Source organism: Dryobates pubescens, chromosome 3, assembly GCF_014839835.1.
Source record: "Dryobates pubescens isolate bDryPub1 chromosome 3, bDryPub1.pri, whole genome shotgun sequence".
Lineage (NCBI taxonomy): Eukaryota > Metazoa > Chordata > Aves > Piciformes > Picidae > Dryobates > Dryobates pubescens.
This window is the reverse complement of record NC_071614.1, coordinates 48,470,865-48,483,994: the sequence shown is the minus strand read 5'-3', so window position 1 is coordinate 48,483,994 and position 13,130 is coordinate 48,470,865. Positions and strand designations below refer to the sequence as shown.

General features: G+C 41.5%; 1 protein-coding gene across 6 annotated transcripts in view; it reads right to left on the bottom strand.

Annotated features, from left to right (window-relative positions):
- The window catches only part of MACROD2 (mono-ADP ribosylhydrolase 2), a 1,047,040-nt gene that overhangs the window by 90,762 nt on the left and 943,148 nt on the right, over positions 1-13,130 (bottom strand). For all 6 annotated transcript variants that reach the window (XM_054180117.1, XM_054180116.1, XM_054180112.1 and 3 more), the window contains exon 9: positions 12,572-12,653. In XM_054180117.1, the coding sequence (XP_054036092.1) occupies positions 12,572-12,653 (82 nt within the window). The remainder of the gene's footprint in view (positions 1-12,571; positions 12,654-13,130) is intronic.

The window sequence follows — 13,130 nt, the reverse complement described above, 5'->3', positions numbered from 1 at the left end:
ACATTTTATTTCCTTTCTCCTTATTCTGCAAACAGTTGTTTTGGAGATGAAAAAAAGCACACAGGCCACTACAGTACAAATGTAGACACATGTACAGAAATTTTAAGGAGCTCTGACAAGTAATTTTTAGTCAGGAAAATGAAAAAAATAATCTTTTTGAGGCCAAAAGGAATTCCTCCACTGACTTCAGCAGGGCCAGAATTTCCAACTAGTGTCCTGATATTTTTCCACAAACCATTCAGAAAACATTTGGTTAATTCAGAGATTAACGATTATTCAGTTTCCAATAACATATTCTTTCCATGGAAGTGTTTATAATGAAAGCAGCATGGTAAAATTTCAAATTAATCTAAGGCTTGACACTAAATCAGCAGAATATAATATCTTAGCACACATAGATCACCTGGTCTTCTGTGGAAGTTCTTAATTATAATTCTGAAAGCGACTTGGAACATGAAATTCCCAAAGCAACAGAATAGCTTCTAAGCTGGTGATAATGGACACAGACAAGACATCGGATGTTATTAAAAGGTAGTGAGGTCATTTTGCAATATAATTATGAAGAGGCTTTTGTGAACTGATTGTGAATTAAAGGCTGGTTTTCCCTGGGAAAAAGAACCCAGGTCTCACTGAAAGGCAGTGAAGTCCTTCTGAAAATGGGATTTGGGCTCCCAGTTACTTGTTGACACAATCTCTAGGTCATTGTGGTGCCTTTGAAAATTCTTGATCCGAATCTGAGTTTCAATTCAGCATGCAGCATTCCCCACTCACGTCATGTGGCTATAATTCTTACTCTCACACTATTAATGCATCTGGTGGAAGTGCTTCCACATCAAATACAATGTGGTCTCTTTCACTGATGTTGGGGTGGCTGGCTGAAGTGATAAACACCACGTTTAGCTGACAGATTATTTGAGATAAGAAGCAGTATTTCAGTAATCTGCATCTGAAATTCATTCATTTTCAACAATAAAATAATAATTACATTACAGGCAGTTTCTTGGTTATCAGTTCTGAAGAAGAAAAATGAAATAAGAATATTTTTTGACGAAGCTCTACATGGCTAACATACAGGAAAATCAATGCCAAGTGTGCTGTATATTAGATTTGTACTATCGGGCGTTTGGTTTTGTTTGGTTTTGGTTCTTCTTGGTTTTGCCTTTATGTTTCTTATACTTCATTTTTACTTCATCTAGAGGAAGTCTTCAAGAGGTTTGCTTTGGTTTGAAATATGTACCGCAGACGGTAATCTCAAAGCAAAATTGAGTAAAGCCACAGAAGAACCCAAGAGGGAATCTTTGATGTCAGTAAACACTTCCCAATATTTCTTGCCCAAACTCCTGCATTTCAAAGTCCAGAGGTGAGGTCCTCTGTAACTCTCACCATTACTCAAGAGCTGTTGCAAAATAATTGACTATGAAAACACACTATAATTTCTGTGTGTATGTATCCACTCTTGGTTATTCTTCTGACTGGAGAATGGCTTCCCCATTAAAGCCCTAGATTTTGGGAAGCTCTTCCAAGACCACCTTGCTGGAATGACAAACCTCGCAGCCTAGAGTGAGAGGAAAACTGACAGTGACTCACTGCAAGGGTCAGCCCTCCCACAAGAAAACTCACGTCAGTATTTAGAAGGCTTAGGAGAAACAGGAGCTGTCTATTTCAGAATGTGTCACATGGCTGAAAGTCCAAAATCTTAGAGCTGATTAATTGGGCTATGGTATATAAAATTAGGGTATCAGACTGGTGATGTATGAGAGAACAACTTCCAGTCAAGCATAAAATAATTAACAGTTGAGAGTTAACCTATGATTGAAATTCACCCTCTAACTCTCATGCTATCTGGGGTAACTTTATCTCTAAAGAATACAGAGCTTTGCATTTGGGAGCAAGTTGCTTGGAGCATAGACATTTGTGTAAGTCACAGGCTCCCTGACAGAGTCATGAACCAAGTGATGCCTTTTACTCTTTCATTCCCCTCTCCCTTGTTACCTGCCAAGCTTTATGAAACAGAGTAATTGCACCATATCTGCTTTTACTGACACTGAAGAAGAGGATGCGTTTGCCTGTCATATACCTTTTTTCTTTGCCTTGCTGATCAGGTTCTTTCTCTGTCTCACTAGTTGTTGCACACAAGCAAACAGAAGCCAGATGGCTAAAACCATCAATCTGGGGTAAGATTTATGTAGGGAACAGAGAGGTGAAAGGCTCTAAATACTGCTGCTAATCCCCAAAGCCATTAAACCACCTCCTCCTTGTTGCTCACGCTTCTATTTGCATTCTTCTTCATGTTAGCAGGCAGAGAGTCAGCTCTGTACAAACACCTTTTATTTTTAACTGCACATGCACTGAAGTGTTCTCGCAGGAGAGCCAGCTCCACGTCGCAGGAGGCTGCTCCTTCATCTGCATTCAGGGCCTGCATAAAGGGCTGTGTGAGCTCCCCATACATGCTGCCAGCTCCTCCCTGCTGCCTTTAACTTCTCAGCTGCCTTGCTTCATCTTTCAGGATTTGTTCCTTTTCTCAGCACTTTCTGCTGTTTGCCGAATTCCTGATGTTTCCTTATTCCCCTCCACCCCACGTGTCTCAGACTGCTCCTCCTTGCAAGTGCAGCTCCTTGTAGGGATTATAATTAGGGGTGGGGCTGGGAGAGCCTTTTGCCTCTGGGCTGGGAAACAGCAGTAAGATTGGCAAAGCTGTATAGGAGATTGCAGTGACAAGATGGTGATCATATGTTGATTCTTAAAAAAAAGTACAAAAAACCTCATAAAATTTATAAAACTTTCCAGCCACTGACAGCTGTAGCCATCCTGATGAGTTTATTTGCTATACAAAAATAGGGGTCCAGCCAGACAAGGTCCTGCTGTCAAGCATTTGCCCACGATCTGCCTGTACCGTTGCCACTAGAATAACAGAAGGTGCGTGGCACAACAGTCTCACAACACTGAGGAAAACAGATCCCATTTGGGGGCTGTGCCTCCTTGCTCAAACAAAAACTCTTTTTGCATTCAGTCTTGGAGTGGGCAGCAGTATGGTGCCCACCTGATGCAAACTGTCTGAACTATTGCTAACATTAGGTTTCCAGCAGCTGAAAACACTTACCTTTCCATACCTTTGTCCCAAAGCTTTACCCACCTCTCTATATGATCATATTAATATCCTTAGGGATCACTTATTTTTGATTGCTTAAAACTACTGCTGCTACTCAACAGGAGCTTCATAAGGGTGTACAGGCTCTATGTCCACCTCAATCTGAAAGAGTTGATGTTTTTGTAGCGTAGCAAACCACATGAGAACACCCTGGGGTCTGATGAAGCTTGCCGTAACTTAGGAACTCACAAGATCTTTTGGTTGTTTTGATCCTTACACCTCAGCTCTCCACTGGGAGAAAACAAGGACTGACCAGTAGTATATAAAAAAAGGAATGTTTTCTGATACTCTCTGTACAACCTGGCCTCACTGCAGCCCCGGTGCAGTTTTCCTTCCTGTGTGTTGCTTAGTTACACCAGTCCCACAACATTGGAGTCTCACTGAATGTAAAATGTGTTTGTAGCTTTTGAAGCCATATCAAATAGAAATCCTTAGTACCAAGCTCGTAAGAAGTTAGGAACTGTGGGGTTTTTTTGTCACCACATAGATGGCTTCTTTTATGTACTATATCACTTGATCTGCTGTAAAATACACATACCCCTACCAGCCTGAGCCACACAGAAATGCTGTGCTCATGTTCCTGATGTGAGTAAACTGGACAACATTGTTCCAGTGCAGGAAATGGTCCTCACATCCAGGATTTCTATTTCCCAGATGCTTCTACCTTACACAAAAGGAATGAGGCACTCCTTGGGAAAATAGACAGTGGGTTTTGAAAAAGAAGCTATGGCAAAACCTCCTTATTTCCTCCCTGCTCTAAAATACTGAAAACAACGGAGTTTTGTTTACTCAAGTGCTAAAGTGGATTTCTCACCCACATGCATGCTAATGTAGCAGTCACACACAAAATGGTACATTTTGCATGCCATGACACAGTTCTAAACACAAGCTTCTAACAAAATCTCATCAGTAACCTAAGGCAGAGGCAATCAAATGAGACAAACACAAATTTAACTGCACCCATTGCAATTAGAAGCACTCGAGCACATGAAGTGACTCGGTGTCAGTGAACAGAGAGGACACAGGATATTTTTGAGTGTGACATAAAATGCATTTGGAATTATTTACGTGGGATGTCACAATATGCAATACAGCAGGAAGAAAAGATATCTGATCAAAGATGTATTCACATAAGGTATTACACAGAAAAAAACCCTTCTGCTTGCTCACCTTGTGGTGCTAGGCATCCATGTGTGAAGGACCAAGTGCAGAACAGAACCGAAACACATTTGCCTCCCCTTACCAATCTCTCCCTGAGCCTAAGGTTACATATAGATCATGGTGATTAATAGCCACTGTTGGGCTAGTCCTTTGTTGGTTGAGCTAATCTTCTCTTTAACTATATTTAAGACCTACAGGCTCTGCAGCACCTCAAAGCAAGCATTCTTATACCTTAATTATGTGTTGGGTAAAAACCTGCTTCCTATTGCTTGTTTTCATCCCAATTCATCATTTCCTGGGACACCTTATACTCCTTGTGTTACAAGACATGGTAAATATGTGCTCTATGTTCACCTTTCCAATTATTGCACTCATCGTCTTCCCTGTGCTCTCCTACACTGTTAACACATGCAGCAGTTTGGTCTGCATCTGCATGATGCCTGTGCCTTCAAGGGCATCCTCACTGCCTGCCACTTTGCTGTTTCAACAAGGTCCTCACCTAGATGCCTCCCAGGAGCCGGAGAGCTCAGAAATTTGGAGTGGAGAAATGCACAGAAACAGACATTTCCTCTGACTTCTGGATTGACAGCAGACTTCACTCTTATTCTCACAAAAGGCACTCATGGAGCAAAGAAGAGGAGGCTCCATTTAGGAAAGAAAAAAGTTCTGACAGCAACACGTTAATAGGTTACAGTCCTGTTGTCTGTCCATACCCTGCTCCAAGCAGTGCCTCTGCTGCTATCAAGGAGAAGGCAAACAATTTTCCAGATCATATAGTGCACAATAGCACAAGCCTCTGCCAGACTTCATACTAGCAGAGGATTTAAGCTCAGATTCGGAGGTGACCCATACTTGCAACACACAGTCTATCGCAAGGCCCTGTCAGCAGACAGCCAGGGAGCAGCTCTGTTAAGGAATCATGCCAGGAAGCTTTCTTATGATTCCTACTGAAGCAGGAAACTGCCCATTCACTTTTTATAAGGTACTGGAAACCCAGTGCCATGTTAGAAAGTGCTAGGAACCCTTTCTTGTTCTGCGTATCTCTTAAGATGCTGAAAATAGTACCTGAGCCATCAATCACACACTATGCCTCCCAAGCACCACTCCTGAGCTGCTTTTTGTTCATCCTCCTGCACCACACTGAGACACTAGCAAAAAGGGCTAAGACAATGACTGGTAGGAGTGGCACAGTCATTGCTGTGGTGAATGAAGACAAAAAGCCATAGAGCAATTTTGTTTCACAGTTTTATGAACACCTTCAGCTTTCAGCTAGCTTGAGGTTTTATGAGGTAAGTTGTTTCAAACACGTTTGGAAATGGACAGATATTGTGAGCATTATGGCTATACTAAACTTTTGGATTGAGAGCAATTTTTACAGCACCCTACTTACACTGGAGTGTACTTGATCAGGATCTGTACGTGCTGTGAGGGACAGAGCTAGAGCAAAGACAGCATCTTATTCTGGTGCACAGGCTGCTCCACCTCCCCCATGTAGGTGCTTCCTCTGAAGCCTCTGCTACTGATGGACAAGGAAACATCATAGGAAACAGTGAGACTGTGCTTCTCCCCATCAGCAAGGGGTCTTGTAGAAGCTACCTGAGGATCACATCCTCTAATATGATGACAGATCAAAGGTGTGCCAAAAGCATTTCCCATCCATGTGAAATTGCCAGTGTGCCACAACCTTCTCCAAAAAGCACTATTGCCTTCCACTCACCAAAAAAATCCTCCCTCCTGTCTGCCTGAATGCAAAATTCCCCCTCAGACTGGAAATCTGAGGGGAATGCTGAATGCTGGCATGGAGTCCTGAGCAAGCCAGATGGCTGTGAATGCATAAACACTGTGTGGTACCCTGGTACACTCTCAATGGCTTGATACATAGACCTGGAAAGGGATGCACGGTCATGCACCATCTTATTGCACATTCACCATTTGAAAAGCCAAGCACGATCTCCAAGTGACAGGCCAAAAATTTTCCAAAGCTAGAGAAACCAGAGAGCACCCTGAGCATCCCAATACAATAGCAGGGACGGCAGCTCCATCAGATCTGTGGGGTCAGCCAAGAGAGACTCATTTTACTCCTAACAAACAGGCCTGAGCTGCAGGTGACCCTGCCCAGAAGCAGAGCACAGGCCGAAGACTGTGACACTGTGTCTCTGCTGCTGCTATGGTTGATCTCGCTGGTTCTGTCCCAGCTTCTTCTCAGCCCCAGGTGTGTTCATACACTTAGAGCAAGCATCTGGACATAAATTTAGGCTGCGCATCATCAGCAAGGACACAGTCCCTGCACAGTTACTTGACAGATTTGTGAGGAAAAGCAGGGAAGAAAGGGATATCTGAGTGCCTCTCGTTTAACCTTTGAAAAACCAGGCAGTTATCAGCTGTGAACGTGACACCCTGAAAAATCCACATGAGGATGGGGTAAAGCTGCTGCAACCAAAACTTCCGTGTGGTCCTCACTGATCAGGAGAAAAAGGATAAAAGGATTTTAAATTCACCAAGATCTTACATCCTAATGCCCATTTCTGGTGGCTCCAAGCCCTGATGGCCTTTGCACACCTGCCTGGACCAGTCAGGAAAGACGGAGGTTCGTGACTTACGAAGCAAATTGCTACCCAGGTGAAATCTCAGATAAAGGATATCGAGTACTTCCAGTAAACTGCTTGGCACTTATCCACACAGTAAAATAAACGTCATGAAAAATATTTTGTGGAATACATTCTGGTGATGAATTAAGGAAACAAATCAGCTCATGAACACTGCAAATGCAAATAGAGAGGCTAAATTTATCAAGCAAATTACCCATTTGATACAGGATTACTTACTAAGGGCTAAGTTATGATTCCTTTGCTCACACTGAAGATGGCTTCAGCCCCAGTGAAGTCTGCCATACTTGTGGAGAGGGCAATGCTTCTCAATACCAGTACAGAAATTACAACCTCTCTTTTAAGAGTTTGCTCACGTATTCTTGCAGGGATCAGCCTTTTTAATACAAAGCCCTTCATTCAGCCATTTAGACAGTTTCCAATTTGATTCCAAGCCTGGTAGATCTCTTAACAATGAATTTCCTCTGCAATTGTAATATATTTGCACATTTATGCACAGCAAGGATGCTGTGCATCCTCCTGAAGTAACAGAAGGATTAATATAAGACAGGAGCTCTTAACTCTATGTGCTTTGGGTAGTGGGAACACACAGAGTTTTCACCAACCAGGATAAAAGCAGAAAATGCACTAAATGGCATAACCTGGAATAGAGGGGAGATTTTTTTTTTTCTTTCAGGATGAAGCAATTTTGTTCTCTTTTTCCTAACATCAACTGATATGACTCAGGGGAAAAAAAAAGGGAAAAAAAATAGAACAAGCTCTTGGGCTCAGCATCCTTTCATTAGCTCTGAAAGGACACAAAGCCTAAAAGCTTGCATCTTCCATCTATCAACTGGTCTAATAAAAGTGCAAATCTGTCCTCTCTCTAACAATTTTAGCAATGCTTTCGTGAAGTAATTTTGTTACTCTGTTTAAAGTAGTAAGAATGCTATATAACCTTGAATGCTGCAGCTTCAGAGTATGTACCCTTCATAACATTATTTTTGTCTAAAGAACAATTTCTGAATAAAAAATATTCCCCTCTCCAATCCCCTGATAACAGGTAGTAGATTTGGAAATACTTTAAACATTACCATTTAAGATAAATCTTTCACAACAGCCACCAAGGAAAGTAAGCATTTGTCAAAGGTCCTTATAAGACTATATATCTGACATATGAAGTAGCTAGGTATGCACAGTATAGAAGAGGGTGGAAAAAATCAAAAGGTGTCTCTGCCTCCAGGTGGCAGCTGCTTATAAATACTCTTGATTTTATTGCTATGAATAGCATCCTAGAAGTATGCATCACTGTAAAGTAACTCCAGCTTTCCAAGGGGGACTTCTTATGGCATTTCCTGGTCAGTGCAATTAATACATGTATTTAGCAACAGAAGTAATTCCTAGTATCTAGGATAATGTAGAATCCTGTTAGAAGAAACAATGAATTCCAAGAGTAAAAAAGGTACGAGCATCAGCTCCTTTCCCAGAAAGCTCACTCATAATACTAGTAGCAATGAATCCACTAGTAGCAATGAATCCAGCAACGTAAGAACTAGACATCTGTGTCAGAACTGCAGACAAGGATATTTTCTTTGCCTGAAAGATATGTAGCAAGACATTCTTTCAGATTAAGTAGGAAGAATTTCCCAACACAGCTGAAGGGAGAATGGCTAGGCTATCCTATCCCATTAGGAGATAGGATTCAACTGGTAAAATGAAAAAAATACTTCAATGTTTGTTGCACCTAATATGTTAAACCATTGGTCCACCTTAGGAATATAAGGTTGCTCATTCTACTGAAACAGTCTTCCACCCTCACTCTTCTACAGGGCACACAAAAATACCAGCAAAACCCCAGAGATTCAACAGGAAGTTCTGCATAGAACAGCACCCTTTACTTTCTCTTAAAAGAGGTGCTTTTTCTGGACATCCACTAGGATGAGATGCAGAGTCTGAGTTAAAGACTAAGTGGCACTTCCCCATTGGAGCACACTGGGTCTGGCACAGGTTCTGTACTGGCTTCTGATTACTGAGATTAAATCAGAAATGCTGAGGCTGTGGCAACTGGTCTGTTACTGAACAGCTTTGCTATGCTCCAAAGATATGAAATTACTTAGAAGTCTGCCTCTTCTCCCTATATATTTAAAGTTTGTACATGACAAGGTCTTGGCAGTTGTTCTAATATCAAGACTATTACTCAGCTAATTTCTTTGGCATCCCACTTACAAAATATGTCTAATGGTATCTTTGACTAACGGAACAATTTCCCTATATCTATATTCCACTTATTCTAATGCACTGAGGTGTAACTCTAGCTTCATTTCATTATCACTTGACTAGCTCAAGCACTTGGATGTCTTTTTGGATTTATTAATGCACTGGCTTTAAAGTAATAACTATTTATGTATAAAACTCCATGAATATATTCTTCTTTCTAAGCATTTTTGTCCACATCTATTAAAGCAGATATATTTAATAATGTTTCCAAATGTGAGACACTTTTAAACATGTCTTGATGTTTTTCCTCTAAGCTTAAAGCAATATCTCAGTGTTACTCTCTCCTGTTAGTGTTCTATCAATTCAAGTTTAGGGCAAGTCTATCGTTAAAGACTGTAATTTCACTGCATTAATAGATTCACTTGAAAAAAACAAACCCAAAACTCCAGAGTTGTGGCAATTCCTTCCACAGTCTAAACATCAGGAATTTATTGCCAAAGGTAGAGACAGTTGTTAATTTCTTGACACAGAGCCATAATGACTAAGTCCTCTGTGCAAGAAACCAGTCCTGCAGAGAGATGGAATATCCCAATAGTAGGAGGGGCTGCTGCTAACTTATCAAAGTCTGGTATGATAAATGCATATGACATATGAGAAGAGAGGACTGAGAGGGGATCTCATCAATGTCTATAAATATCTGAGGAGTGGATGTCAAGTACAGGGGGTCAGTCTCTTCAGTGGTGTGCAATAATAAGCCAAGGAACAACAGGTACAAGCTTGAACATAGAACATTTCACCTCAACACGAGAGAAATTTCTTTACAGTGAGGGTGATGGAGCACTGGAACAGGCTGTTCACAGAGGTTGTGGAGTCTCTTTCTCTGGTCACATTCAAAACCAGTCTGGGTGCATTCCTGTGTGGACTACCACAGGTGACCCTGATTTGGCAGGGGAAGTTGGACCCAATGATCTCTGAGGTCCCTTCCAGCCTCTAATGTACTGTGATACTGTGACAATTCATGGGAGACCAGAAAAAAACAACAGATGTGATGGTCAGCTGGTGATCACCATCCAAATTGTCTTACCAGTAGGCTGAGGATGGGGCTGACTTCAGCTGACAGCTGTGGAAGTGGTGGTAGCCTACAGAAAAGTTGTCAATTCAAGACAGCAAAGAAAGCCTAATTCCAAGGCTTTCATTAGGGCACTCCTTCAGGAATAGAGACCTAGATACTGATTATTTTTCCAGGGACACTAATGGAGAATCATCTGGATTTGCATGCATCCTTCATGCCTCTCCCTGTGCCCTCAAAAGTTGAAGATCTAAGTGACTGCTATAAAGGCATACCAAGTGTCTGTGGTGATACAAGATATTAAAATAAGATCTGAATTGCTGACTACTGAGCCAAGCTCAGAAAATCCTTCACTGAGCCAGGGATAGTTTTAGATGCTTAACTCATTCCAGCTCACCAGGCAGGAGGTGCTCCGGTCCTTCTGGGAATTTGCGTCATTAAGGCATACTAAAACCGGTACTCAAAACCATTAGTTATGAGAAAATTATGAGGAAGCTTGTGAAAATAGGTCCTGTGCCTTTTTTAGCAATCTACACCAAATTGTGGCTCCTGAGAACTAAACCATCTTTTTCTGGACAGCTGTCTGTATAAGCATTGGATCAAATCTTTTGCATCGTCAAATATCTGCAATGCACTGAATTTGCTGCACTTAAATGTCCCCACCATGACCACTTCTCTGCTGTCACATACCAAATTTCCTGCTCTAGTTGAAGTAAACAAAAAAAGGGGTAAAACATTGCCATGCATGAGAATCAATCTGCTTTGAAAACTATGATACATCTGATCATTTAGATAATAAAAGTCTTTATATAGCATGACGCCCAACCACAGAGGTTCTCTGTAGACAGCAGTTCAACAATGTCAGCTTTTGAACACCACCACCCCCCACCCCCCAAAATAAATATATGTCTCATTGTCCTCTGGGCTTGCCACGCTTCAGCTCTGAAGCATCTTCATGTCTCTCAGGCCTTCAACCCCAAGTGGATTTTACATTAATAACAACAATACTAGGCTTTAATCCACTATTTCAAAGACCTTAATGGTGGTGGCAAGTATTAATCCTTTACTGTGTTGACAAATTGACACCGTAGTTTACTCTTGCTTATTCTGAAGGGGAGGGACACTGCCAGTCGCAGCAGGCAGGGCACTGCTGCTTTGTCCTGTGTGTTGGGGTACACTGCCAAAAACATAAAATCACACAATGAACGGATTAGACATGAATGCAGTCTTTGAAATGCGTGTTCAATGTGCCCCAGACAAAAATATTATTAAGCAATTAGGCACCATTCTATGCTGCCTGAATAATTCAACAGGTCTTTAAGTTTCAGCTGCCAATCATTGCAAACTGGAGATTACGAAGTTGTCGATTGAAAGCTTTGTTCTAGGAGGTGAGACAGAAACATCACAATTTCCACACCACCAGCCAAAGCAAAAGTTAAAACCTACTGCAGCTGCTGTGACAGTATGGTCCTGCAGAATTAATGGAGACTCACAACAGACCAAAGCTCTGCTTCCTATTACGCAAAGGCCCTTTCCAACAGACAGACAGACAGCAAGCGTGGGCAGTATTTAAGTGACTGCCACTTCTGAAATGGGCAATAAAACAAAATACTAAAAGCTGGATCTTGTCACATATAGCAGGACTGATGTTATAGAAAGCAAAAGAAAATGGCAGAAGGTTAGGCTTGATAAAAAACCTGAACACAGACTGCTAATGATATATGATAAAAATAAATCACAGGTGTGTGGGAAAAGGGGGATTAACAAATTTACTATCCACCAGGTTTTCTTAAATTCTAGAAGGTAACCTCCTGTGTGAAACATAAGATGAATGGCTAACATTTCCCGAGTGCTCCGGTGAGAGCCATCTTTCTCCCATTCATTCTTGCACAGGGACAGCTCAAGTTTAAAGTTCTCATTCAGACACAGTTGGGCTCTAACCCCTGTGGTATCTTTTCAGGCCCAGAGAAACCCTACCAGCATTATTAATGAAAGAGCAGAGCACGTACAAAGTGCATGGAAAAGCAATATACACTGGGAGCTATACACATTAGTGCAAATCATTTTCTTCTTGGAGTCAAGAGAGACAGCGCCACGCTCCAGGTTTCAGGAGGAGATAGGGATACAGCAGGGAATGAAGCAGCTAGCTGTGCTGAGCATACAAAAGCAGGCCTTGATTTTGCAGAAGCAGTATCACAAGTAGTTTTACCGCTTCACAAATTTTGAATGTCTGCATTTGTCTGGGATCACAGCCTCTATGTGCAGCCAACGCTTAAAGAAAGTTCACATTTTAATATTTGGCTGAGGCAGGGAAAGAAGAAAGGATGCCAACTGTTGTCTTTCTGCTGCATCGTTTTTTCAAGTCAGATGGCACTCGATTACTGCACCTACCTAAGGGGAAAAACTCGCCCATTTTCTTCTTGAAAATTTTGTAGTCAATCTCCAAAAAGACACAGAAGATGATGCGATCCACCTGCAAGAAACAAAAAATATTCAGAGGGAAAGGATTACAATCACAAACATTGGTAATAGTAGTTAAGAAGAGCAAAGACCTTTTGAGCCAACATGCTTTTACGCCCGGGGCAAGCAAGAAAACATCACAGGGATGAGTGTTTTGACTTTATTGTGCATCTGTGTGGTAATTTACGAAATAACATTTGCAGTTGCAGCTCACGACTGTATTCTTTGTTAACTGCCTCGTGTTTATGCAAACCGCTCTTGAGCACAGTATAAATGACTTTTGGCATTCTAGATGAGTACTGGGATGCAATGTTTGATGAAAGAGTCGCATGGGAAGCGTCTCATAAGCATACAAAAGAGTAAATGGGTAAGCAAAGAGCTCTTTTTCCAACCCTTGTCCGACAAACTACTTGCAAAACCATTTAGGATTTTTTAAATGGCTTTAAAAGGTTTCATGTGGTTTTAATTTACATGAAACCACTTACTCTTG